Genomic DNA, 27,500 nt, shown 5'->3' on the forward strand with positions numbered 1-27,500 from the left:
GGAGGAGTGGATGAGACGAGTGGCTGAGCTCAACGTCTTGCATGTCGGCTGAGGTCACGCGCTGGATTTTACCGACAGCGACGCCACGGAGCAAGATCAGGTGGTTTGTTCAAAGCCTGGAGCTGGAACAGCTTCCCCCCGAAGCTGGTGTTCATACCAATGAACTGATTAAAACCTAAAGTGGCAATCCGTGACATCGCCTGTGTTGGCTGCGTCACGGCACCAAGTCCCAGAGAATGTTTTTATTTCTTCTTCCGATCAATTGATTTTTCTTTTATTTTTTTTTGTTCTTGTTAACTTGAGGTGGTGGAGATATTATTTTTTTTTTTTCACTTTTAGGATGCTGTTGTTTTTTGTGAATGTTCTTCCATATCGACGGCTTTCCCTACCGCTTTCACCACTTTACCGCGGCTGCCGTTCACACCCAACCGTTGCGTTGTTGCCGGGAAAGTCGGACCCCGCCGCCAACAGCGCAAACAGCTCATAGAGGAACGCACACATAATGTCAACACATTCAATGGCTGTTTTGTTGTAAAGCGCTGCATAAAAACATAACAAATATTGGATTTTCTAAAATTAAATAATCTTATTTTTTAAAGAAACGTGAGTATTTCGACAATAAGCATACATATTTTTCTCTTAGTAGCTCACAAAGACGCCTTGCTGTGTCGCAGGTTGTAAACTGTTAATAATAAACTGTTGTTTAAACTGTTGCCTCCAAGTCCACTGCTATTCAATTTCTACAGCTTATTTTAGAAAAAAATTCCAAAATTAAAGTATGTGTTTTATTTATCTGATCTACATAGCTTTACCGTTGTTTTCTGTCTTTATAAATTAATATATTTGTTTTCTTTTAGTCTTTCTGTATGTTCTTTGGATTTTTTTTATTTTTATTGCAGATTAAGTGTTTGAAATTGTTAAAAAAAAAAATTGGGAACGTCGATGAAAAACAATCATTTGACATTTTTAGGGTGCTACTGTTTTTATGCTTTCAGAGCTTCCAAAGAAATCTCCTTCATAGATGTTGCGCAAAATCCACGGGCAGAAGTAATTTGTGTCACCGGAAACCGAATTTGAATCATTTGTATTCTTATGTGAATTGTCTTAACTTGAAGGATTGCGTTGAAAAACTGAATCTGAACAGCTTCACTTGAAATCGAATTGATCAATTTGGAACTGAATTCCAAAAAAAACCAAAAACCCGGAAACTGAATGTAGTATTCTGAAATTGAAATGAGTTGCTCCGAAACTTTATTTGATCCCCGCTGATAAATTCATTCAGTTCCCGCGATTCACATTCAGTTCACTGGGACACACGCTCCGGGGTCGCTGAGGAAGAGCAATCGAGCGCAGATCAACAGAACTCCTTGCCAATTGGTCCGTGGACTGAGAGTGACTGAGAAAGTGTCCCTGTCGCGCAGTTTTTTTTTGTTTTGTTTTTTGTTTTGCTCAATTTCAATAAATACATCTACTATAAAAATGCAGTCATTATTGGTTTTGTTTGAGCGGAGATTGCGACCGAAACGTTATAAACACAGTATATTTATGGGAACTATTTTTGTAATAAAACGGGAGGTCAGCGAGAAAGAAGGGTAAAACACGGAATCCGGGAGGTGTTACAGCTATGGCGATGTCATGGAGAAGCGCCCCACCGCCCACAATCCTAAAGCGTAGCGGCGACGTCTCAAACTGGTGGAGTTGGCCGTTGCCACGGAAACGTTTCCGGCGCCCGCGGTGACGCCGTACGTGGTTCTGCGGCAGTTTCCCTGTCACTTGTCGGGCGGCGAGTTGAGGTGACGTTCACCACAGAGCAACCACCATTTCAACACTATTATTAACAATATAAAGACTATAATATCTATATAATACACCCATCAAAATCTCTATAGCCGTTCTATTTCCCCACATTATTTCAATCACACAGTCACAACTGGTGAGTGAGATTTTTGTTGTGATGATGATGTTTGTATCAGTGATGTGCCCACGAGAAACGTCTCTTACGTTAACCTGATATGAGTGAAATCTCTCACATGGCTTTAATTTGGTATCAACGTTACTTCCCAGAGGTTTATTGTCTTTTAGGGGCTGAACGAATTGAATGCATTCACGTTCACCGCCGACCGAACAAAGAGGTAAATAAAGGGAAAGAGCATTCAGTTGTATGGAACAGAAAAACAATGCATTAAAACGTATTCCCATGTATCCCGTGTAATAATAAATAACTGAAAATCAAATTGAGATATGTATTTAAATCACAAACAAACACAACAACGTATATGTTTCACTTATCATCAATAGGGCCTCCAAACAGGCTCCTCCCCGCTGAGGGAAAGATCAACGTGATTCAGCGCGGGAACAGGGCCGCGGTCCTCCCCCGCAGCGCGGAGCGGTTGGTTCAGTCCGCAGTAGAAGCCGCCCGGCTGGAACGGGCCACTGTGGCTCAGCGGAGGGGGGAGGTAGTGGGAGTGGGTGGAGGCCGGGTTTGGGTGGCGGTACGAGAACACGTTCGGCACTCTGGGGGTAAAAGACGACCCCAGAGCAGTGACAGGGCAAAAAAATGACGGCTCCTTGGTCCAGAAAGAGCTCGAAAGTGACCTGGATTCTGTGGGGGCGATAGAATACAATAGAATGTATTAGAATATATAAGAATAAATGACAATAGAACACAATAGAATAGAATACAATAAATTAGAATACAATAGAATATAATGTATTACAATACAATAGAATATAATATATTACAATACAATAGATCAGAAAATAATAGAAAGGATTAGAACAGAATAGATTAGAATATAATAGATTACAATAGAATAGAAGAGATTAGAATAGATGTGAATAGAATCGATTATAATAGATTAGAATATAATATATTATAAGAGAATAGAATAGATTTTAATATTTTGGAATAGTTGCGAATATAATGGTTTCATTAGGTTAGAAAAGAATATAATAGATTAGAAGAGATTAGAATAGATGCGATTAGAATATAAAATAATAGAATAGAAAAGAACAGACTATATTAGAATACAATTGATTAGAATAGAATATATAACAATATATTAGAATAGATTATAATAGAATAGAATATATTATATTACAATAGAATAGATTTGATTACAATATAATCGATTTGATAACAATAGAATAGATTACAATAGAATGGATTACAATATAATTTGAATACAATAAATTAGAATAGAATAAATTACAATATATTCTATTATAATTTATGATATTCACATCTATTGGTATCTCTTCAAATCTATTCTATTCTACTCTATTCTTGAATAGAATAGAATAGTTTATGATAGAAGTTCAAGTTCAAGTTCAAGAGGTTATTTGTCACATACATATACAGTAGAATAGAATAGAATAGATTAGAATGGATTAGATTTCAATAGATTACAATAGAATATCATACATGAGATTACAATAGAATAGAGTAGAGTAGATTAGAATATAATAGACCGCAATAGAATATAAAATAATATAAAAGAGAATGATTGAATAGAATAGATTCAAATAGAATAGAATAGAATAGAATAGATTATGTTCAATTGTTGTTTAGTCAGCCCCACAGTCGATGACTCTACAAACTCTGTCTATATATGGTGAAATATTATATTAAATGTGATCAAATGTGATTATTTCTATAAATTAGTTAACTTAAATTCAATCCTTTAAATGCTTCTTTCTTTAGACCAGAAACACTGAATGTAATATGATTGACCTTAAATGAATAAGGAAAATCCCCCTCCATGGAAGAGAAATTACAAGACCCTCTTTTATTCTTTGCGTTAGTTTTGGCTCATTGACGCCAAAATGGATCGATAACATTAAAGTAGAGAGTTTCAATTTCAATTTCAATTTCAAAACATGGCCCCTCCACCGTACCAACATACACATACAAACAAAACAAACCCCCCCCCCCCCCGGACCCCGTCGTCTACCTGAGGAGGAGAGAGCGCTTACAGCGCTGGAGGTCCTGAACGCCGCTGACCTCACCTCTTTCTGTCTCTGTCCTAAAAGAGAGAGAGGGGGGGGGGGGGGGTGTGACATTTAACAACATGGCATGCAGCTTGTGAAGGGAGTGATGTGGATTTTAGTGTCCAGTTCCACCGCATACTGACGCCTCGGCAGCCGTGCCCCGTCCACAGTGACCTTGATCGCTTTCTGCAGAGTCGCAATCTGAGGAGGCCTGGTCATCACGTTGATCGACAGCGTGAAACTCTTCCCTGCGGCATTAGATTCCACACGCACACACACCGGTACACGCGGTTATGCGAGCATTGGTAAATAAATAGACACATTAGAGTCGATGCAGGATGAACATCTCTCTGTCTATCTATGGATCTGTCCACCTCGCCCGCTGCGTCCTACGAAGCGGAGGTCGCTGAAGTGGGCGTGGCCCTGCCTCATGGTCGTCGTGGCGTTTCGCAGCTCTGCGCTGCTGTTGTCTTCGTTCCCCGCCATCACCGTGACGACCACGCCGTCTGCCACGTCGTCGCCCAGGGCGACCACCTGGACGGGGGAGGGGGAAGTTTGATTGTGGCGTTCCGTCGCCCAACGGATAGCTTGACTTTTCTCAACACACCGATCGCTGCGCTTTCAATGTATGTGCATGGAGCGCCTCTGTTGACTTTGACGGCTTCCTGCGGAGCGTTGGTTAATTGTGTGGGGGCAGATAGATCGATAAGAAGATGGTTTAGACTAGTATACTTCAGATCCAATAAACATATACATAGACAGACAGACAGACAGACAGACAGACAGATAGATAGATAGATAGATAGATAGATAGATAGATAGATAGATAGATAGACAGATAGACAGATAGACAGATAGATAGATAGATAGATAGATAGATAGATAGACAGATTGATAGATAGATAGATAGATAGATAGATAGATAGATAGATAGATAGATAGATAGACAGATAGATAGACAGATAGATAGACAGATAGATAGACAGATAGATAGATAGATAGATAGATAGATAGATAGATAGATAGATAGATAGATAGATAGATAGATAGATAGATAGACAGATAGACAGATAGATAGACAGATAGATAGACAGATAGATAGACAGATAGATAGATAGATAGATAGACAGATAGATAGATAGATAGACAGATGCTCACGGTGAACCCTCTGGGAAGGGTCTTGTTGCACCTCCAGTGCTGAGGCAGGCTGCTGCAGAGGAAGTTGGGGCTGTCGGTCTGCACCAGGCCAGTAGGTGGCGCTGGACCTGTGGTACGCTCTGGTAACGGGGGATGGAGGGGCCGATGGAGGGCCTTGACCTCATGGCCGCCCGGTTGTAGATTACTGGGGATTGGAGTCTGATGCCTTTTCACTGCTGTATCTAACAGAGAAGGAGAGAGGCAGACATTTTACGATTGATTTATTGACTGATTGAGTGATTGATTGATTGATTGATTGGTTGATTGATTGATTGATTTCTTTCTTTCTGTCTTTCTTTCTTTCTTTCTTTCTTTCTTTCTTTCCTTGCTCGCTCGCGCACTCTCCTACATAATATGGCTTCAAGAGCCACGTTTGATCAAAAAAGTAGCATGGTAAGTAGGGCTGCAACGACTAGTCGATTAATCAAATTGTTGTCTCTTAAATTAACCGGGAACTTTTTCGATAATCGATTGACCGCTTTGTCATTTTGTGAGAGGAACATTTCCAATTTCTCTGATTCGAGCTTCTTAAATGGGATTATTTTATGTTTAGTCCTGTACGACAGTAAACTGAACATCTTAAGGTCGTGGACAAAACCAGACGTTTGATGACGTCACCTTGGGCTTTGGGAAACACTGATGAACATTTTTCAGCCTTTTATGGACAAAACTAATCGATAAATCGAGAAAATAATCAACAGATTAATCAAGAATACAAATCACCGTTAGTTGCAGCCCTAATAACACACTACTATATAGAGCAAGTGACTATTCTGGAGCATTTTCTTAGAACTTTCTAATGTCTTCACTCAAACAACTTCATGGTTGAGTTGGCAGTGACCTTGATCATCAACAGCAGAATACAGCACACAACAACAATGCACATTCTTTTCAAAAGCCTTTTGTGAAGAGATTTCCAGAGCAGAATTTAATAGTTTCCATAAAGGCGGGAGTATCTTGGTAAGTATATTTACATTTACGTCAATAAATGAATAGCCATAAGCGATATGCAACTAATTAACGAATCGTGGTTCACTTCACGTACAAAAAAAAAAAAAAAAAAGTAATATTTAAAAATTAGGATTAAAAATAAAGAATGATGAAACGACAAAAATCTTCAAAAAAAACAACAACAACAACAACAACAACAACAACAACAACAACAACAACAACAACAAAAACGTGTTAAACTACAGCTCCCAGTAGGCCTTGCGTCGGACACCGCCGCGTACGTCATCAAAAGGCGCCTCAAACGGCTCTCTCCAGATAAAGGGAGGAGGTGGAAGTTCCTCCGTTGCGGAGACCAAGCGAGGCGAGGCGAGGCGAGGCGAGGTGCTCCTGGTGCTCCTGGTGCTCCTGGTGCTTACACGTCCGCCCCCGGAGGTATTCGTCTCCGTTCTCCGTGCCCCTTTTCCTCGTTGTGTGTCCCTCCGACCCAGGCATTGTGGCTAATCACCGCAGAGTTTGAATAGGAGGGAACTGGCTTCTACTGATATTCATATTTTACTGCCGGAGGGGAAGCTGGTGGTCAGACCACCTGGGTGTGTGTGTGTGTGTGTGTGTGTGTGTGTGTGTGTGTGTGTGTGTGTGTGTGTGTGTGTGTGTGTGTGTGTGTGTGTGTGTGTGTGTGTGTGTGTGTGTTGGGTGGCACACTGACACTTGACACTGGTAAATTCCAAAATTCGACCGCCACCTGATAGTTTACTGGTGAATTTAACACAGCAGCAGTTACACCACTACTACTACTACTACTACTACTACTTAAAAAAGAAAAAAAAACTTAAAGATATAATTTATTTGTTCTCTGAACTAGTGCGAATCCTTGATTTTGGTCATTAAGTGTTACTGGCACCCACTTTGGTAAAGCGATCATTTAAACGGCCTTATTATAATTCCTTACATATTCACCATTTTGACTGTGTAGAAATGTGCGGGTGAGGCTGTTAAAAGTGCTGAATTACAAGTTAAACAAAGTACAGACATTCGGAACAATGGTGGAATTCAGATGATAAAAACATTCACTCATTCAACGGTGCTCTTATGTACCGCTGAGTACATATGGGTACATACAGGTCGGGTCATCTCCACAAAATCATTGACTTTTTTTGACACAGTTCTGACATTTCACGTTGTTTTATTTCCTGTGAGCGTCACTTCATGTTTAAGTTTGTTTTTCTCTTGCCTAGTGTGCTCTGCCTCCTTCTGTTCCGTCGTTTCCTCATTGTTTGTATATCTCATTCATATTCTGTGTCATTTGGTGTTTTGGGTTTGGAGATTTGCCAAAGGTGTTGTCGTCGAATTGCTGTTTCCAACGTGTATCAACAGTTTTTTGGAATCTGTTTGAATGCAAATACGCTGGCGTTCTTTGTTTTTGCTTTTTTTTTGTTTGTTGGTGATTGTCTCCCAGCGGACGTGGTCATGAGCAGTCCCATGGCTAGCTCTGCCCCCTCCAGCTCTAAGGACCGTCCCCTTTCCCGGACAACTTTCATCCCTGAGCTCCAAAGTATGATGTAAGACATACACACACTTATACACATGTTATTATTAACACATATACACATGTGTTTTGAAGAAAAAACTTGTTCTGTAAAGGAAGAGAAAGAGATTGAGAAGAGGTGATAGAACGACTCACCCCAGTGCAGCGTTGGGCTGGTGCCACCAAATATACTGTTTGACGCCATGGCAGCCTGTTTGATTGACGGTCAAGACAATGGAATTACTTTTGGATAATATTGCAATCCAGTTTTAACAAGTTCAAGTTCAAGTTCAAGAAAAATTTATAAAGTCCTACATTTTTGAAATGTATATTGTCACTAGCCTTCTAAGTATTATTTTCTATATAAATGTAAAAATAAAAAAAAACCCAGACTAGTGAGTTATGTGCGGACAGTTTTAGGGTTTCAGCTCATTTACTGGAGCTGTATCATTTGAAGGCAAAGTTACATTTTCTCAAAATAAGATGTTTTTACTTTTGTTTCTTTTTTGTCAAATCCACATGTTAGGTACTGCGGTGACAAACTAAATTCCATTAAACATGGCAACCGTGGTCAGGTTCAGAAAGCTGAGTGCTCAACGGGGTGCGCCATTTTGTTGTCTTTTTTTGTAAAGTACTGAAGACTGCTTAAAAATATTTTCAAGAGGTCAAAGTAAAATACTCCTCCGGAAGCAGTAGAACCTGCTCCGTCCTCAGAGCAACGCTCACATCTATATGTACAGTATGTGACAAATAAACCTCTTGAATCTTGAATTGCTGAAAATCCAATTAAGACAAAGTTGGCAGATGAAACATTGACACCTACAAAGCCCCGAACCCCTCTTCCCTAATCAAATTATTTTAACTTTAAAGTCAAAGGTGGTAATAAACACATTGCTGCATCGTTACCTGGACCGTGTCAGTGTGTGTTTTTTGGGGGGCTTACCGTCGGGTCGGTATGTCTGCGGCCGTGGACGCCGTCTTCCCAGGTGGCCCCGGTGGTCGGAAAGACTCAAACCAAACCCCAAAACCCAAACCTTTGTCTAACGCCCAAAGCCATCCTCCAACCCCAGATCATTCTCCCCCGTGATGGATGCACGGGCGGAGTCGGCCAACCGCGGGCGGGGAGTGGACGGAGGCCTTCTCCCCCTGAAAAGGGGGAGAAGGGTGGGGGGTGGTGGGTGGCAGAAGGAAAAAGATTCAGGATGTGGGCTGAGGTACCTCTGCTGCCGTGGAAGTGGCTTCTCTCTATGCAAAGTGTGTGTGTGTGTGTGTGTGTGTGTGTGTGTGTGTGTGAGAGACACATGCGCACAATGTATATTTGTATACCTTCTTACCGACTACTGGTACAGGCGCCATGTTTTTCAAGCTCTGATATTTAGTTTGAGCCCACACTCGTATTTAACTAATAAAACATTACTTTAGATGTGAGTTGATAAAAATTACGCAAGTTCAAAGTGCTCACCTCTGGTTCAGTTACAAAGTTTCCGAGTTTCAATACTTTTGAGATGCAGATCAAGATTGTATCAATATAAATAAGTAGAATGGATATTTACAATGTATAATAATTTAGCAAGTTCTATCGACCACAACAACCTGCATGGTATATTATTGTGTATCTATATTAATTTTTTTGACCCTTGACTGTGTTGGACGGTGTCTCAGGTTCGCGCTGGGAGACGCCCGCAGACCGCTGTATGAAACCGCTGCGCTGGTGGAAGACATTGTGCACACACAGCTCATCGCCATGGTAACGCACTCAAGGATAAGCGGTGCGTTCTGTCCCGCTTGGACGGCGATGTGGTGTCCAGATTCAGGAATGAAGTGGCGTTAACAGCGGGGGCTTGGAGGGCTCGGTCAGGCTTGCCCGAGGTTCTCACGGGCCCTCGTTTTAAGAAGGGTTCTGGATTGTTTTTTTTTTTGTTGTTGTTTTTTTTTTTTTTTTTTTAAATGGGCCTTTCCAGGATCAACTTCAATGAGGTTGCTGAGGTGTGGGACATACTGTACAAGGTTCGGATTGGGATGGCCGGGTACGGTTTACTGGGGTCAGGTTGGGCTAACCCAGTGGTTATTTTTTTTTTTTTGGGTCCAGTCTTCATCCCCTGCCAGGCAATCTTTTTATTTTTTTTTTAATTAAAAAAAAAATGTTTTTACTTTTCCATTAATAACAACTTAAAAAAGTTGTAAATTTATTTAATTTATTAAAATATCATGATGAAGAACTTGGAGGCCCAACGTTTTGATTGGGCTTCTTTCCTTGATGCAGAAAATGTCACTCACTAAAAAAATAATAATATTAGTTATTTTTATTATTATTTTATCATAATATTAATTAATATTGTCCCTTTACAGCACCTCTAAGCTTTTGTGGAAGTAAATATATCTTGATTAAAAAAATCAATCTGTGAGATATAACCGCATACTGTAAGCCCATATTTTTGGACTACAAACAAACATGCTGTGACTCATGAGTGTTGTGCGACCGTGGTGTAGCTGCAGCAGGCGTGCGAGGGGGCGCTGTTTCGAGGGTCCAGGGTGATTTCGGCAGAAGACATCCTGTTCCTCATGAGGAGAGACAAGGTGACCGGCACGTTCCTAGCGCGTTAGCCGCTGGTTTAAACCGGTTCGGCGTCTCTTAAAAATACACAAACCCGGCTCTCTCTCTCTCTCTCTCTCTCTCTCTCTCTCTCTCGCTCTGTCGTTCTGTGTCTTTCTGAACAGCAAAAGGTGTCCAGGCTGTTGAAGTACCTCCAGTTCAGAGATTATAAATCTAAACTCCTCAAAAACATGGACGATGAAGACCCGCTTCCGGATTCGGGTAAGCATGCGCATCCTGAAACCCCCCCCCGTCAAAGTTTCTCAGTTCTTCGTCCATCTACTTTTTGTTGCCATTCATTTTCTGGAGGGCTGGAGAAACCCGCCCGTGTTCTGCCATTTTCCCCCGAATCTTCCCTTTTTCTAGAGAAGTGTGCCGGTGCGGGCGGTGGGGGGGGCGTTGCCGGGGGTAACCAACGCAGGCAGCGACTGGCTCAGGACTTCCTGATGTGGATGGATCAGACCGGGGAGCTCCTGTCACTGGCTGAGAGACAGGAAGTGGACCCCATCAAACAGGAACGGCTGGAGGTGCGTTGTAAGGCGACAAAATCCTGCCTCATCCTTTCATACTGTCATCAAGATTTTTGGAGCGGGAACAAGCCCCGGAGCAGATGGACACGTGTCACGACAAGGGCTCCTCCCTCCTGAGTGTGTGTGTGTGTGTGTGGGGATGGTGGTTGTACCTGTTGCTCGTTAGACCGACCAACGAACGACAGTTATGCAGCCACCCTGACCCTCGGTCCCCAATTACCTAGACCCGGGTCGGGTGTGGCTGCTCAAAACCACACCATCCCCACACCACAAGAATAATTGTTTTTATTTATTATTATTATTATTATTTTTTTATTGGGCTTATGTAGTCTCATACTTGTAATTTTGGTCCTGGATATACAATACAGTGGAATTAGAGTGTGTGTGTGTGTGTGTGTGTGTGTGTGTGTGTGTGTGTGTGTGTGTGTGTGTGTGTGTGTGTGTGTGTGTGTGTGTGTGTGTGTGTGTGTGTGTGTGTGTGTGTGTGTGTGTTTTTTCTCCCAGCGCTTGGAGCGTCAGACTCGCACCATGGACCCTGCTCAGTACTCTGAGTTCTGCGAGAGCCGGCAGCTCAGCTTCGGTGAGACTTTTGATGCAACGACTAAAAAAAAATAAATAAAAGTTTGATATGATGCTAATAAAACAACTGGAATCCATTTAGTCAGCTGACCGTGTGGCTGTCATTATGTCAGGGTGCTTACCAGCTCCTGGAAGTGCTTGAATTTTGTCAAGTACTGGAATACCTTGGGGGAGTCCTCCTGGTGTTGTTGTTCAAGTCGTAACGGGGGGAAAAAACATTTCCAGAATCGCTTTTCCGACAGATTAAGCCCCGGGCGGAACTGATTATATTTGTTTTGAGTGAAGTCCTTGCAAAAACATTTGTAATGCCAGAATGCACCCCGATGTGATAACGGGATTGCTTGTGATTTGTCTTTTTTTTTGGTTTGGATATGGCCACGTCGGGTTCGTGTTTGTAGCCAAGAAAGCCTCAAAGTTCCGCGACTGGCTGGACTGCAGCGGCCTGGAGGTGAAGCCCAACAGCGTAGCCATGGAGATCCTGTCCTACCTGGCCTACGAGACGGTGGCCCAGGTCGGTCTGCGCTGCTGCTGATGCACATGGAGTCACCGTCTGTCTGATCCGGCTTTCATGGGTTTTATTGTGAATGTGATACAGCGCTTTAATAATACAGTTCAAAGAGCATTTTTCAGGGTTTACACACACTGTGTGTGTGTGTGTGTGTGTGTGTGTGTGTGTGTGTGTGTGTGTGTGTGTGTGTGTGTGTGTGTGTGTGTGTGTGTGTGTGTGTGTGTGTGTGTGTGTGTGTGTGTGTGTGTGTGTGTGGTCGCTACTGCGGTTGTGGTTGCTTTTGTTGCTGTTTTTGTTGTTTCAGCAGCTGACAACAATGTTCCTTTTTTGTTTTTAATTTAATTTTTATTTTTTGTATATTTATAATAATGTATGTTTGTGTGAACAAATAGAGATTTGAGGAGGGGAAAAAGGACAATTGTGCTTATGTAGCACATTTGCTATATTGGAATGCAATGCACTTTCCATAAAATACGACATAAATGGAAATGAAATAAAAACAGATTATATAAATGTCCAGTTTTTTGCATGTTCATCTACAGCCTTCTTCAGGAGGGAGTTGTTCACATTCCAGGCAAGATGTGAGACTAAAGCACACATCTTGCACTTCTGAACCAACGCAAAAAGCTCAATGCCGTCATTTTTCCTCACCACGCCCGCGATACTTTGTGTTTGCCTCCAGGTTGTGGATCTGTCTTTGTTGGTGAAGCAGGAAATGACGTCCAAGAACGACCCCGTCAGTCATGTGATCTCCTCCAGCTACATCCATTACAACGCGCACACGGAGGTAAACGCACACCTCACACCTCCAAAAGGTGTGGCCTCCCATCCACGTCTTCTTCCAAAGCCCAAACTTTGGAAGTGGCGTCGCTCACCTCGTTGTACGTCCCCCCCCGTCAGATGAAGATCGACCCGGATTCACCGGAGGCCACGCCCCCTTCCACGCCGGGCTCCTCCCACTCGGCCAAGCCCCTCCTCCACGGCAACGGCAGCTTGGACGGCCGGACCCGACAGAGGAAACGCAAGAAGGTGTGTTTCGGATGTTTAGATATGTGAGGTCGTATAGTCATATGGTGTGGAGCATTCAAAAAAGTATGTTTATGTAATCATCCTGACTTTTTTTTAATTTTTTTTTTTTTTAGTGAATGGAACATATTTCTAAAATCTCAGATGAATTTGATCTCTGAAAATCATTGGGATGCCAGTTGCACTTCTAGAACATTTGGGAGTAGAATGAGTGCCAGTGGTACTAATGACCAAAGCCTCCTTTTTAAAAACAAATAAATAAATAAAATCCTCTCCTCTAAAATTGGAGATGGCCCTGGCTTGTAGCAGCGAGTACTGGCTACCACCGAAGGCCCTTTCTGATGCCATGCATGTCCAGAAATGGTCAATAGTTCACGTTCAAGAGATTGTCACATATATGCAGTGAAATGTCATGACACCCGGTGATTACGCACAATAAGCTCTAAAATTACAAAAAAAATACCAAAATGTGCGTAATCGACACAATAGGAAGATTATGCTGTGACTTATACGAATGTTCACAACATGACTGACCCATATGCGACTGTTTGCGTTCTAGCTTTTAGTCACTGAATCCATTTATTGGCGGGGCTCAGCCTTGGAATATATCTAAATGTCATTTGAGTCCAATTTAAAGGGGCGTTTCTGGAACCCTCAGCACGACGGTGACAGGGGAATTTCACTGTGTTTCAGAGCAGTCCCGTCACGGTGGAGCCCCCTAGCGGAGCCATCCAGCCCTGCCACATCAGAGAAGCCATCAGGAGATACAACTACAGACCCACGGTACGTGGGAAAGAAACACAGTGGAGCGCTGTCACACAGCTTTGATATAGCCGCGGCGCACGGATCTCACAAGAGGTTGAAGTGATGTACGCATCCCCGGGTTAGGATTTAAATTCAACGGTATATCCCCTGGGACGTCAGAAAGTGACACGAAACTATTTCAATATATTGCTTAATGTATTGCTACACATCATTATATCCCATTTTTTTCCTCCCAGAACGCCTATCGCAGAAGTGGAATGGTCTTCCTCACCTGCTGACGTGTCTTCTCTTCATACACACTCCTCGCCGTCACACAATCCGTATTTTCCTTGTTTGTTATTGTGGTTTTTGCTCCGTGTAATAAAGGATTTGTATGTGACCATTTTTTGTAGCGTCAACTCAAAACACAGCAATGATCCAAACCGACACGCTGCAAAGGCTTTGAAACATTTTATTGGTTTCTCATCGCTAAATGGCTTCGTTGGGCTGTAAAAACAAAACTTCGCACACGTGGGACATTAACACAGAAAGTCGCGAGACTCCTACTGAGCATGCTCACAGTGCTGCCTCCCGGGTCACCACGGCAACACCGCTACACACAGGCTAAGTGACGACGCGACCAGCGACTCGCTGGGACTACAGCAGACACTTGGAAAAGGGGCAAAAACAAACAAATAACTTTGGACGCTGGCGCGCGTCAGTACTTCTGCGCGTTGCCGAGCAGCGTCTCCCGCTCCACCAGCAGCTCCCCGTATCTCTGCTGCAGCTCCTTCTCCCGCTCCATCTGGCGCTCCACGTCCTCGCGCAGGCCCTGACGCCGGGAGCAGAACATGAGCTCACGGCGCGGATTTTTGAAGTCTTTTAAGTTCGACTCGGAACCGTCTGACTCAACTGTTATGGCGGCTCACGTTTACGAACCTTTCCACACTCGTTAAACGTTGTGGCTTTATCGGCACGGCCCGTTAAAAGGCAGATGGGGTTTAGTTCATGACATGAACTTAAACAACGGCGCCCTGACATTAGATTTAAATTTTTATTTTTTTTATATAGGGCCACTACTGTTCCGGTAATTAGTTAAATCACAATTCCCAACATTAAATTAATACAACACAATCAAATCCCACTTTGATGTATAAAGCATCACAGGAGCGTGTACCTCCTGTCTCCTGGGAATGGCCGTGTCCTCCTGCTTCTTCAGCTGGTTGAAGGTTTGTAGCTCGGTAGCAGCCTGCTCCACCTGGGGGATGCAGGGAGAGGTGCACACCAATACAGTCGACATGAAACCTGAGGGAGGGTGAACGGTGCGTTTTCAAGGCGCTTGCCACGACACATACCTGCTCCCACAGTTCACCGTGCTGCTTGAGGAGGCCCAGGGCTCTGGACTGGAATCCTCCCAGCAGCACCTTGAGCTTCTTCTCCAGTTTGGCCGCCCGGCGCGCCTCCGCCGTCATGTGACCGCGGTTCACCTGCAGACAGGCAGAGGAAGCGGCAGGTCGCCAGGAGGTTGTAGTCATACCACGGTTAGTACCTTTGATGAAACTCCAACCATCTACGACGCCCGCTGCCATTTAATAACTTCACAGTTGTCATTGAGCGCAACGCTTTAATGGGGATGGTAGCTCAGGAGGTAGAGCTGGTGGTCTAGTGATCCAAAGGTTGCTGGTTCGATCCCAGGCTCCTCCTGCTAGCATGCTGTAGTGTCCTTGAGCAAGACACTTAACCCCTAATTGCTCCTGATGGCTGCGTCCGTCGGTCTTTGAACAATTGTAAGTCGCTTTGGATAAAAGCGTCTGCTAAATGACTAAATGTAATGCTTCACCTCCAGTTTTTTCTCCAGGCTTTCAATTCGGTCTTTCTTGGAGGCCAGGTTGGCTCTGGTGTATCTGTTCTGTCCGGGAAGATACAGCACCTGGGGAGGGAGGAGGCACGACAGGCAGCGTTAACGCCCGGTCCTTTACCCCAAACAAAAAACATTTTGTGTTTTGACACAAAATAAAAAGCAGATAAACCTCAAAACACCTAACTAATAAAGGAGCAGATGTCCCACAGCTTCACTAAGCAACGTGCATGCATCATGCAGTTCATTTTCATCATTGCAGTGCTACTTAAATTAGGAGGTTTTGAATGGAACAGAAACAGGCGAAAGTCACGGTACCTGTCCATAGCACTCCTCCCAGACCTGGCTGTAGGCCTCCATGCTGAGGTCGCCGTGGCCCATCCCCATCTTCACCACCTCCATCTCTGCTGTCAGCACGGCCGTCGCCTATGAAGACACACACACACACACACACGCGCACGCACACGCACACACACACACACACACACACACACACACACACACAAAAAAGCAGTCTTGATCTTATTCGGAGCCGAGAACGTTAATGACACCTCATCGTAAGTTTTAAAGATAGAGAAAAATAAATAAATAATAGAGAAAAAAAAATCGTCTTTTATTTCACCTCCTATTTAAATTAGGAAATCCTAACCACCTCTGTCAATTTTAAACCGGTAATCGATTGGTTAGGCCTGTACCCATGGTAACAGCTGTGTGTTCTATTTCTTTGTTCCCTTACTTCATGTAGATGTACATGATACATCACATGGCTGCACATTTTTTACAGTAATTGGGGCAGTTGTTTATGACTTTAGAACTGATTCATGCCATCCCAAAATGGAATTACTCACTTAAAATACGCCTTAAATTAGGAAGCTTCAGTCATTTATCGTAAGATAGGATTTTGTCAGTCGGGAAACCGTAATGTCAAAAATGCTTTCCATTTTAGTAGCCACACACACACACACACACACACTTTATTCGAGACAGAACTGATGTGGAGCAGATGACCGATGCGCGTTCCCCTACCTGCTCCAGCTCCTCGTTGCTGATGGGCTGGTAGCTGTGTGAGTCCAGGTAGGCGATGTGGGAGGCGTTGTTGGAGGTGGAGGTGGGGCCACGGGCCTTGCTGCGCTGCAGCAGGCTGTCGGTGCTGGACGACGGGTGGTGCAGGCAGTCGTAGTGGAGCATGGTGATCATCTCCTGCTTGATCAGCTCCTCCGCCACCTGAATTTCGGAGAGCTGCTCCACGGAGGGCGGGCGGAGGACCGACTCGTTCACCTGGAAAAGAAGGAGCCGTTGTTTGGCGACGTCTAAAAAAATAAGAGTTCCCAATGCAGGGCTCATTCTGGCACTACCAAAATTTAATTCAAGCACAAGGACTTCACAGTGCAGCGAAAGCCTTTTGACCGAAAATAACAACATTCAAAACAGTTCCATTTATTCCTCTTCTCTTCGACCTTTGAGCCTGGTTTTGGGCCGTGCATCATTACCTCAGTGGGTCGTGGCAGATTCCTCTGGACAGGAGTGTGTCTCAGCTTCAGCTCCTTCTCTCTCTCCGCATCGCGTACAGCCTGAGGCACAAAAAGCAAAGTCCATCAGCTGGCTGGTGCTGGTGCACCACCATAGGAACAACACCGGTGCAGAACTATTACCCCCCGTTCACAGCGAGGAGTCGGTTCGATCCCCAGCTCCTCCTGCTAGCACGCTGTGCTGTCCGTGAGCCAGACACTAAACCCCTAATTGCCCCTGATGGCTGCGTCCATCAGTGTATGAATAATTATAAGCAAATATATAAATGAAAATATAAGTAGAGTAGTTATAGATATAAAAAAAAAAAGATGAATTAAGGAAGAAATTGCGATTTGGGAGGACTGTTCTGTCACATGTCCGGTTGATACCTGGAGCAGTGAGAAAACGATGAGGCGCTGCTCCCGAGTCTTATTATGGGAGGGAAAACCCTGCTGTTTATTCTGGCATCGTGTTGCCAAAATGTTGGTGACATTCTTATGTAAACAAAACACAACACAACTAGCAATGATCATGTCCAAACATCGTACGATAAATGGATATAGTATTCATCACGACAGGCATGCAGCGCTACCTCTCTGCCAAATGTACTTTTTAAACTCCCGCTCTACATCGTAGTCAGTCTAATACGTAGAAGTGTGTGTTTTGAAGACGGACCTGCTTGCGCGCTTCGATGTCGGCGGCGTCTTCTATGAAACCCGTCGGCGTCTCCGTCTCCTCCAGCTCCTGCTCTGCGTTCTCAGGGAGCACGATCTCAAAGTCGTTCTTCGGAACAGGAAGTGACAATAGGCCCAGCTTCAGCTGTTGCAAGCTCTCCCTGTGCTGTTGAGAGAGAGAGAGAGAGAGAGAGAGAGAGAGAGATTAAAGACACGGGACACATTTTTATTCATGAAAACCTCATGGGGAGTACACAATACACCCGCCAGTCGTCATCGAAGACGATAAGTCAACATTGACACTCCCGTGCACCCACCAGGTGTTTTGCGTACGCGGGGTCACTCAGCTGCTCCTCTGTGTTGATGTTCAGCTTGTCTCTGAGGGGCGTGCGGCCGGGTGTGAGACCGGGGGTCGCTGCCCCGCGGGGGGTCATGCCTCCGGCGCTGGCCTGCGGGGTCATGCCCTCTGACCCCTGAGTCGGGGTTCTACGGGTAAACACGCCAGACAAAATTTCAGCTTTAAATGAACTGCCAAAGAACAACTCACTCTGGATATCTACATTCTTTAATTTCAGGAACCATCCCAACGCTAACACCCGACTATTAACACATGATTTGCCATGCGATGCCAAAGGCCTAATGAGAAAACCCTTCAATGTCCCGAGCCAAAAATAGGATTGCAACATAACAATAATGGTTTAAAAAATATATTAAATGGGGTTTAACAGCTAGTAAGATACTTTTTTTTGCTTACTACTCAGTATTACCAGTATGTAACATAAGAATTAAAAGATTCCCAGGGGAAAGTCAGTACATAAAAAAGCGGAGGATATCAGAGGAAGGATTGTTTAGGAACCAATATCGAAGTACAGCTCGATTCCCTCCTGTATAGTGCAACCATGTAAGTTACTGAAAATGGATAGTTTAACACCTTCCTTCTTAGTGGAATCAGTTACACGTGTTGTGGATCGTACAGAACCTTAAATTATTCAAAAGCCGCCATTCAATTCTTGTGTGTGACCCTTTGAGCTACTCAACATGGCTCCCCCCAGGTAATCAATGAAGCACAATCTAATCCGATGGACGTAGAGCGCCGTGATTACGTTTGAAACGGCGCCCTCTCCTGGTTCTTACCTGAAGGGCGTGGTGAGCACGGTGTTTGGCGTCTGGACCTGCTGGCGCTGAGGCGTGACTCCGCTGAAGTCGCTCTGGTGCAGCGGCGTGTTGAGGCCTCCTTTGAGAGGAGTGTCGATGTTGGTCAGGGCCATCAGGTTCTGGGCCTCCTGCACGGAGCCAAGCCAAGGAAGAACACAGGGTCCGAAAGACGGGGTCAGTGAGTGTACACATAAAAACATTTTAAACTATTTAGTGCGGCGGCTCTCAATGTGGGGCTCGGGGACCACCCAGGGTTTCCCCGAGAGGTTCTAGAGGGTCCCGAGGAAAATTAGTAATAATTCAACTTTATTATTGCATTCTGTAAATGAAATAATCTATAACCGTTATGTCATTTACAAGAGGTCAGCAACATTAGATATTGTACAATAGTGACCACAGATCCTAGATCGCTGTTTTCTCTCTAACTATAGTATAGACAGGGATGGAACTGTGGATGAATCATATGTATGAAACTTACATGTATAAAAAAGACAATCTCATCAAATGGGGTTTGTGGCTTAAATGGTATCTGGTTGAGGGTGCTTGATATGAAACGATTGAGAATCACCCATTTAGTGTACAGCACATGCAGTGTGTGTAGAGTAATCTGGTATGCAATAGAAAGAAATAAAAAAGCAAATGCTGGATTGCACCAGCTTACAATTCAATGTATTCACAAGAAAAAGGTTTTCGTTTTTAACGAAACAATGATAAGCATACATGCAGGCACGAGCGTAAACCCAAAAGGTACGAACAGATCGCAGTTCCCCAAAAAAGGTGTGTCTGTGTACGGCCCCCGGAAATACACAAACTCTGTGCGTCCATCTCACCTGCATGATCTTGTCCTGTGCGGCCGGCGTGCGGGGGGTGCGCAGCCCCGTGGGCGTGGCGTTGGTGACGCTGTACTCGGACAGCAAGGTGGAGGACGCAGAGTTGGCGCTGTCGCTCTCCTCGGCGGCCTGGCGGGCCACCTCGCTGGCCACGCCCAGTTTGACCACCTCCTCCAGCTCGGCGTCGCTGATCTGAGGAAGTAGAATATTTAGGGGGGGGGGGTGGTGGCAGGGCCGGGCTGGCTCAGCTTTTCCAAGAGGAGACTGGCGGCGCCTAGGGTGCCATTCCGAAGGGGGGGGCGTGGAGAGGGAGCAAATGGGGTGCATTTTGCACACCTGTCTCCCTCTCGGACGGTACCGATGATGTGTGCACGAGTGACGCGCACACCAGCCATCAGTGCACCAAAAGAGTGTGTTTTTATATTAGATGTAGGTCATTTTATTTTACGTCTGCTTATGGAACTAAACAAGTGCGTATGGGAGGGAACCGTGTGCAATGGGGACACTTTCTGTGACTCTCTCCCCCTCTCCATGCACTATGCGCAGAAAATAACAAGTTGTGCCCCGTTCCTCCAGGCCCCGTCCCCACAGTTTTTAGTTGTCTTATTTGAAGGAACATGGCACGGTGATCTTGGCGCACTGAGAGCTGTGATCGCGTCTGTTCCCAGACGATTCACACATAAAAATATATTAATGATTGCCCTCATATATAATTCCCCATTGAAATGTTATCCCTGTGCATATTGTAGGTTGCTTTCTGTTTTACCCTGTTATTGTAATGCACACTGACCGAAGAAAATTAATAAACCACGGCTCCACTTTACTGTAACAATGTTCCAGACAATATTTAACGATATTATGATCATCAAAATCCCAGACGACATCTAGCCTCGTATCACTATATCGATAATATAGTGATGTATTGCCCAGCTGTACACAGTATATTCATGAATTCCCTTTTTATTGAGTGGCAACTGTGACTGATATATTTTAGCTCGGAAGAGCTTTCTGCCTTTGTAGTATACTGTCCACTTTGGCCCTTACTGCTTTTTAATGTGACCATATAATGGAGACCACCGAGCTACAGTGCGCTGGTTACCTGTGGAGCGGGCAGAACCAGCTTGGAGCGCTTCTTGGTGAACTCGGCCACTCCGCTGGTCTGGAGGATGGCTGACGGCAGGTCGTTCTCCTTCTTCTTCTTCATCTTCTGTTTGTCCTTCTTCCGATCCCTCTCCTCACGCTCACTGCAACACATTTTTAAACTCATGTCCTAAATTGTTCAACAATGACGACACACCAAGTTGGTTCGCTTCCTTAACGTGTGAGCTGAATTTAATGTTCTCTGACTTGCGCAGTTCCCCCTCCAAGTGCTGCTGCCTCAGTCTTTTGAAATTTGGCTCCAGGGCGTTGTACTGCTCCATGCTGGTGTCGTAGAAACCCTGCGAGTAACACACAGTGAACAATACAGACATGGAAATAGACAAATACATATGGGCGGGAAACCAGCTTCTACATCTAGAAAAATAGATGGTCAAGGATCATCATTTACTAACGATGCCGCGTTGCCCCTAAAATAGGATTTGCACAAAAATGCTGCAATTATTTATACTTATATATATAATAAATAAGTATAAATAATTGCAGCATTTTTGTGCAAATCCTAATAAATTGTTTCCCCTGTCTTTTACCCGAGACATTTATATTTTACCAAATGATCACAAGTGGTAAGCGGGAATGTGGGTATTGAAGGTCACTCCTCTGTCGTAACTTTGGAGAGCGTTTCTGCTCCTTAAATACATATATAAAAAAAAAGATTGAGTTGGTCACCTGGGACGGTTTCTTTTCAAAGGGGATTTCAGCGTTGTAGTCCACTCCTCTCTTCTTCTTCCTCTTCTTCTGGACATCTATTCCTGCAGCTCGCAGCTCCCTGCGCTTCTGAAGAGCCGCCAGCCGCCTGAAGGAGAATCAGCACCCGTTGAGAATCTCGAGCACAGTCGCCATTACTAGTAACTTAGGTTGTGTGATAATATTCCGCAAAACCTGGGATGTAACTGAGGTTTGATGCAGCATATAGAATATCCAAAGGTGTTAAAAGTAATTAAAAGATACTAGTGCAGAGCCCGTCCTAAACATGCCTGTTTATGAAAGTCGCAGAGACCCGTGGTGAAAAACACTGGGGGGGGGGGGCAAAACAAAAAAAACAAAAAACAAAAAACACACCCAAGTTGCACTTTTGGATAAACTCGCTTCAAACTTTATGAACCTTACAGGTGTCGCACGACCGCACCAAACATGCCTGTGCAGAACGGGCCAATTGATTTCACACGAAGCCCCGCCCCCGCCCGCTGTTTCCCACAGGAAGCCCTGCCCCCTGCTGGCTCGCGGTTTGCTGAAAGTTTATTAATATTACGCGTGTCCAATTTGCACCAAATTAGACACTGCACATCCTTGGGCCCCCGGCAATACACCAACCAAGTGTGAAGTAGATCAATGAACGATTGTCGAGATAATCTAATTCTGGCCATTCATTATGGCCATCAATGGAGACAGTTAAGTGAAAAATTTGGTTTCACGCCTGGTAAAAAAATAAATCAGGTGTTTTGGAATGAAGGCTCTTTAGTTTTTGGAGTTGATAGTATTGGTCAATTTTTGTTTCTGTCAAACACGTTACTACACCAAATAAAACGTTGTTTCATTATATAAGAGGCTGCTGTGGGAAAAACAAATACCCAATAGGGAATTCTTTGCAGCTTTTTAATGTTCGCGTATTGGTCACAACCTATAGCTGGAGCCTTGATGTACAGCTGCGTATGAGTGTAACTAGAGTGTTGTGGAAGTTAATATTACCTGGCTTCTTCCAACTGTTTCTCTCTGGCCTTCCTCTTTGCCTTCTTACCCTGCGTGTTGGCCAGACGAGCTCTGGCCTCTGACAGCATCTCCAACTCATCTGGAGTTTGACACATAAAACGGAGGTCAAAAATTAAACACCAAATCCCATTGACAGAAATGAGGTTTATTAGGCTTACATTGTCATAAAAGCTAGGACAAGAGCCAGCAGATTGTTTATTTAAAACAAGGCTTGACGGGTATACGCACCTTCATCCATGTCCACAGGGTCAGGTCTGGCTGGCTTAGTCTCTGGGTTTGGGTCAATCTCTCCTGGTTTTAACTTCCTGGGGTCATCTCCAACTTCCTCCTCATTATCCCTCTGGGCAGCCTTGTCTCTGAACACAGACAAGCACAGAATATATTCTATTCAGTCAATTGACACCTTATTCCGGTAGGATTTATTTTCATATTTTTAATATTTTAAGCCCTACAGGAGAAATTCATAATGCTCCAGGCACTGAGCGGCAGTACGTCCTATGATGGGAGCGATGGTTCTCCACTGGGTGGGCATCAGCTTGGCCAGGTGGAGCAGCTTCTCTTCCTCTTCTCTGGACCACTCGGTTTTCTTAATGCTGGGGTCCAGCCACTCATACCTACACACGAACACCACAAGATAGGAACAAAGAAAAGACAATTTACCCACTGATCAATAATAAGTAAAATCTGACCAAAAACACACTTAAGAACGGTGTTATGTGCAACAAATTCAAGTGAAATCATAAATAATAGTATATTACCTCCCATTAAATTATTCACATTTTAATAGGGCTGTCACGATTCATATTCAAAACCAAAAATCTACTGAAATGAGCATTTGATTTCCAATTTCCAAATCACACGCAGGTTTGCTCGTATTTTTATGGGTAATATTGTCTGCTGTCCCGCATCCCTCAGGGCTCGACATTAACGCTTGCCAGGGCAAGTAAACTCTGTGATCGGGTAACTGGAATGCCTCATGCAGTTGTCCGATCAGGCAAGTGAAAAAATAAATGGATGATCTATGTCGATGGTATGATATATTTTACAATATCTCCACCTGAGAGGGCACAACATAGACCGGCAGCTTGTGAGAAGTGCCAGTACGCACAGCTACACACTCCATAAGAGTAGTTAACGATATGGATATGATTTGGATTGTGGTATCAAAGACAAGATAATAATATTTAATCGAACATGATGCGATATGAGTAGAATTAGGAAAAAAAAAAAGTCTGATTAGAGAAGAATGTACAAAGCGGACCCGATGTGGGGGGTGGAGGGGAAGAGATACAGACTTGCAGTAATGCTGAAAAGTTTGCCTCTTTTCAGTAATCCGGCAATCCCCCAAGCATTTCCTTAATCTATGATTGTATAAAATATTTTGATTTGAATTTATTCCACTACAAAAAATTATGAACAACAATAATTAATAACATAATTAATAATGATTTAATGTGACACAAAGAAACTCGGTGAGAAACAATGTTTTGCTTTACAATTCAAGACTCTATCGTCTAACAGTGGCATAGCTGTCAGTGCTGAAAAAAATACATGATTAAAATTGTGACCTTAAAATCGAAAGTCAAATCGAACCATTGATTTGGAGAATCGTGACACTCCTACATTTTAATATGTTTCAAACAATGTAGGTACATTTCTACAGGAACAGATGTTCAAGAGATATTCACATACATATACATACGGTCATACATATATGCAGTAAAATATCATGTCAGCCGTTACCATAATTTCACTTAGAGCACTACTGTTATTGCAGCATTTGGAAGGAGTATTTTAACATGTTATCTGCAGCGCAGTCTTTTTACAGTCATCTTTTTGATTTTCCACACTCACCATCTGGCTTTACATTGCTTGGCAGACTTGCGGTGCAGCAGAGAGGCAATACGGGACCATTGGTTCTTCCCATATTTCATCACCGCCGCCTTGAGGATCTCATCCTGGATAAAGAAATGCATGGATAGTTGTAAGGACAGTCTTGCAAACAGGACTTGTTGCTATATGGGGGGGGGGCAGAGAGCTTCTGTCAGAGGGAGGCAAACACTAACACGGTCCACAGCTTTTAACTCCATGAAGGCGTCCCAATGCGCTCCATAGAAACAGGCCTGACAATCATGGATGCACACGGGATGCTGGTTTTAAACTGAGCTGTTATATCTATGATTTTATTATGTACCACAAGACAAAACTTGCCTTTTCTCCCTGTAGGTAGACTCACGTCATTCATCAGTGAGCGTCGCTTTGATTTTGTACAACCAAAAACGCCATTGTGCAACACTGCAATATTCTAGCTCAATACCGTCATTTGACCTCATGTTGTTTCCTTCATTCGTTTTATTTCGTCATGTTAACTCATACATATTTTTGCATGACTCTGCTTCCATCCTTGTGTAGATATAGTATTCATACACACCCTCCTGCACATTGTCCTGCTTTACTGGTTTATTGTATGTGCCCCCCCCCCCCTTCCCCAATACGTTCTTTAACGATTGCATTTAAATGTGTGGGGCCACGTTTTCGACGTCGAATAACGCTGATTAACATCTCTGCGGGATTCCTCCAACTACGTATAAAAGTTAGGCGGCCGCGGGGAGCGACGGTTGGCTAAATCGGCAGAAACCAGGCAGTTCTGCGCCGGCTCCAGGCGAACTTAAGCCCAACGTCCGCGTCCCAACCGTGCGCCGCGCTAGCTCCATGCTAACCTGCGGCAACCACGTAAACACGTACCTCCGTGTTGCGCCAAACGCCTCCCTTTATCATGATTCGCGGCATCTTGGCGGCCCGGTCGTCTCTCCTCCGTCGAGGCGAAACCGCGGGTGGCTCTCCCGGTCACAGGGCGGATTGCTCGGCTTCAGGGGCGGGGGGGGGGGGGGGGTCTCCGACGCCGACACAACCGGGCGCTGCGCTGCGCGGACGAACGTGCACCAGAGCCGGAAGCGCGGGCGCCGGAAATGGAGAACGGCGCGTTGCATCCCGGGCGCGACGTGCCGTGCGCAGCGCCGTGACGCGTCGCCCTGGGCGTGGCTTCGGTCCCCCGGCCCCTCCAGGCGCTCCGTGTCGCCACCTGGTGGTCACGGAGGAACGCGTCGAGCTCCTCGGTGAATACCATGGTTGATCCGTCTGGCTTTGTTGTGTCCCCTTGAGATTCAATACTTAACCTGGAATTAATTTACAAATAATTGTATAGAACCCCCCCCCCCCCCAAAAAAAAACCCCTATACATTATTTTTCTTCTGTTGTTTTTGTCTTTTTCTTATTTATTTCATTTTTTCTTATTTTATTTTTTTATATGATCTTGATCACAGCCTCACAGCGAGAAGGTCCTGGGTTCGATTCCCGCCCGGGGCGCTGTTGGCACCGTGCTCCGGGGGCGGGTTATCTCCCAAACAGGAGCCTTCCTGTGTGGAGTTTGCGTGTTCTCCCCGTGCTCACGTGGGGTTTCCTCCACCTCACGTCAGTAGAGGACCCCCACCAAAAACATTTACATTTACATTTAGTCATTTAGCAGACGCTTTCATCCAAAGCGACTTACAAGGGAGAATGACATTCAAGCTACATTGTGACAGAGATTAGTGTAACAACAACATTAGTGTAACAATAAATACTGCTAGGTAGTGCTAAGTAATTGTAGGTTAGGACAGGAGGTACTCACTGAAGAGCTGGGTCTTCAAGTGCTTCTTAAAGACAGAGAGGGAGGTCCCTGCCCTGGTCATTTTTGGCAGCTCGTTCCACCAACGTGGAACTACAATTGAGAATAGCCTGGATTGCCGTGGTTGTATGGCCGGCAGAGCCAGGCGACGCTCATTTGACGAGCGCAGCATCCGGGGGGCAACATGTGCTCTTACAAGAGCATTTAAGTAGGCGGGAGCGTTCCCTGCAATCACTCTGTAGAACATGCACCCATCATCGTCTGACCAGCGATGGACACTCATCACCTGGTCCCTGGGCGCGTCCACGTACGCTGCCCACTGCTCCTGGCTGCGGCCCCGGAGGAAGGACAAGCCAGGATGGGTCAAATGCAGAGGAGCCATTTCACCGGCCACCATCCAAAGCATGTGCGTGTGTGCGTGTGTGTGCAAGCATGTGTTGTAGTGTGGTGTGTTGCGTGACGAATAAAGACTGTTTCTTTCTTTCTCTATATAAGAAAAGAAAGAAAAGAAAGAAACAGTCTTTATTTGTCACACAGCACACCACATTACAACGCATGCTTGCACACACACACACACACACACACACACACACACGCACGCACATGCTTTGGATGGTGGCCGGTGAAATGGTTCCTCTGCGTTTGACCCATCCTGGCTTGTCCTTCCTCCGGGGCCGCAGCCAGAAGCAGTGGGCAGCGTTCGTGGACGCGCCCGGGGACCAGGTGCCGAGGGTCCATCGCTGGTCAGACGATGATGTGTGCATGTTTTTGGTGGGGGTCCTTACTGACGTGAGGTGGAGGAAACCCCATGTGAGCATGAGGAGAACATGCAAACTCCACACAGAAAGGCTCCTATTTGGGAGATAACCCGCCCGGAGCACGGTGCCAACAGCGCCCCAGGCGGGAATCGAACCCAGGACCTTCTTGCTGTGAGGCAAGCATATAATGCATATAATGTTTAACAGAAGGGGCTCCATGTCATATTATAGACAGTAAGATCAAGTTCCAAGTTTGCAATTCTTGGTTCTATAATTACATAATAGAATTAGTTGTCTGTGTTGTATTAAATATACATTTAAATCCTCCTAAATGAAACTTACCCAAATTTACCTCCAGTACTTACCTCCACTGGAATATTACAAGCACTGGATTTGATCTGATATCCCCCTTTCCACAGCTATTATCTACAGTATATGTGAAGGCCTTCAACAAACAGTGAGGTGCTGCACTCATTTGCATCTTGTTTACGGTGGTACGCGTTTATTGATATTGCACAAATGATACCAGGTCACATGT

General features: G+C 44.6%; 4 protein-coding genes across 5 annotated transcripts in view; 2 read left to right on the forward strand and 2 right to left on the reverse strand.

Moving 5' to 3' along the window:
• Window positions 1-52, forward strand: part of LOC307242057 (follistatin-related protein 1-like) — a gene marked incomplete at both ends in the record, with an annotated part of 3,808 nt that extends 3,756 nt beyond the window's left edge. The window contains one exon of the mRNA XM_080016394.1: window positions 1-52. This exon is cut by the window's left edge and continues 64 nt beyond it. Coding sequence (XP_079872520.1) covers window positions 1-52 — 52 coding nt within the window.
• A 2,239-nt stretch (window positions 53-2,291) lies between these two features.
• Window positions 2,292-6,630, reverse strand: runx2a (RUNX family transcription factor 2a; the record flags this gene model as incomplete). The annotated part of the gene is made up of 7 exons (XM_080016395.1): window positions 2,292-2,514; window positions 2,596-2,602; window positions 3,954-4,025; window positions 4,134-4,238; window positions 4,365-4,524; window positions 5,149-5,369; window positions 6,492-6,630. The coding sequence occupies 7 exons, from the start codon at window positions 6,628-6,630 to the stop codon at window positions 2,292-2,294; spliced, it is 927 nt and encodes a 308-aa protein (XP_079872521.1).
• supt3h (SPT3 homolog, SAGA and STAGA complex component) lies at window positions 6,443-14,030 on the forward strand. Of its 2 annotated transcripts, none has more exons than XM_080016098.1 (12): window positions 6,443-6,570; window positions 7,595-7,697; window positions 9,326-9,410; window positions 10,154-10,240; window positions 10,382-10,478; window positions 10,623-10,783; window positions 11,291-11,366; window positions 11,764-11,876; window positions 12,556-12,660; window positions 12,774-12,902; window positions 13,593-13,682; window positions 13,901-14,030. In XM_080016098.1, the coding sequence occupies exons 2-12, from the start codon at window positions 7,606-7,608 to the stop codon at window positions 13,940-13,942; spliced, it is 1,077 nt and encodes a 358-aa protein (XP_079872224.1). In that variant the 5' UTR covers window positions 6,443-6,570; window positions 7,595-7,605; the 3' UTR covers window positions 13,943-14,030. The 2 variants fall into 2 exon arrangements, with proteins under 2 accessions (XP_079872224.1, XP_079872225.1); XM_080016099.1 differs by having other exon boundaries at window positions 10,388-10,478.
• A 69-nt stretch (window positions 14,031-14,099) lies between these two features.
• On the reverse strand, window positions 14,100-25,420 carry cdc5l (CDC5 cell division cycle 5-like (S. pombe)). Its single transcript, XM_080017235.1, has 19 exons — window positions 25,283-25,420; window positions 24,392-24,495; window positions 22,990-23,151; window positions 22,766-22,893; window positions 22,517-22,616; window positions 21,497-21,623; window positions 21,017-21,108; window positions 20,769-20,913; window positions 19,670-19,861; window positions 18,819-18,967; window positions 18,002-18,170; window positions 17,686-17,850; window positions 16,992-17,072; window positions 16,528-16,779; window positions 15,820-15,927; window positions 15,484-15,573; window positions 14,999-15,130; window positions 14,821-14,901; window positions 14,100-14,475 (listed from the first exon to the last, which is right to left on the reverse strand). Exons 1-19 carry the CDS (start codon window positions 25,325-25,327, stop codon window positions 14,362-14,364), a joined length of 2,436 nt encoding a protein of 811 aa, XP_079873361.1. The 5' UTR covers window positions 25,328-25,420; the 3' UTR covers window positions 14,100-14,361.
• Window positions 25,421-27,500: the final 2,080 nt, after the last annotated feature.

The sequence above is a fragment of the Zeus faber genome (assembly GCF_960531495.2).
Source record: "Zeus faber genome assembly, chromosome: 16".
NCBI classification, from domain to species: domain Eukaryota; kingdom Metazoa; phylum Chordata; class Actinopteri; order Zeiformes; family Zeidae; genus Zeus; species Zeus faber.

Excerpts from the sequence above, each read along its gene's own strand:
- supt3h (XM_080016098.1), top strand. The coding sequence starts at position 7,606 with ATGAGCAGTCCCATGGCTAGCTCTGCCCCCTCCAGCTCTAAGGACCGT. Across the intron at positions 10,479-10,622 it reads AGACCCGCTTCCGGATTCGG|AGAAGTGTGCCGGTGCGGGC; the intron begins GTAAGCATGCGC and ends CCCTTTTTCTAG. Across the intron at positions 10,784-11,290 it reads TCAAACAGGAACGGCTGGAG|CGCTTGGAGCGTCAGACTCG; the intron begins GTGCGTTGTAAG and ends TTTTTCTCCCAG.
- cdc5l (XM_080017235.1), bottom strand. The coding sequence starts at position 25,327 with ATGCCGCGAATCATGATAAAGGGAGGCGTTTGGCGCAACACGGAG. Across the intron at positions 18,968-19,669 it reads CACAGGACAAGATCATGCAG|GAGGCCCAGAACCTGATGGC; the intron begins GTGAGATGGACG and ends GGCTCCGTGCAG. Across the intron at positions 17,073-17,685 it reads ACATCGAAGCGCGCAAGCAG|GCTGTACGCGATGCGGAGAG; the intron begins GTCCGTCTTCAA and ends TTTGTGCCTCAG.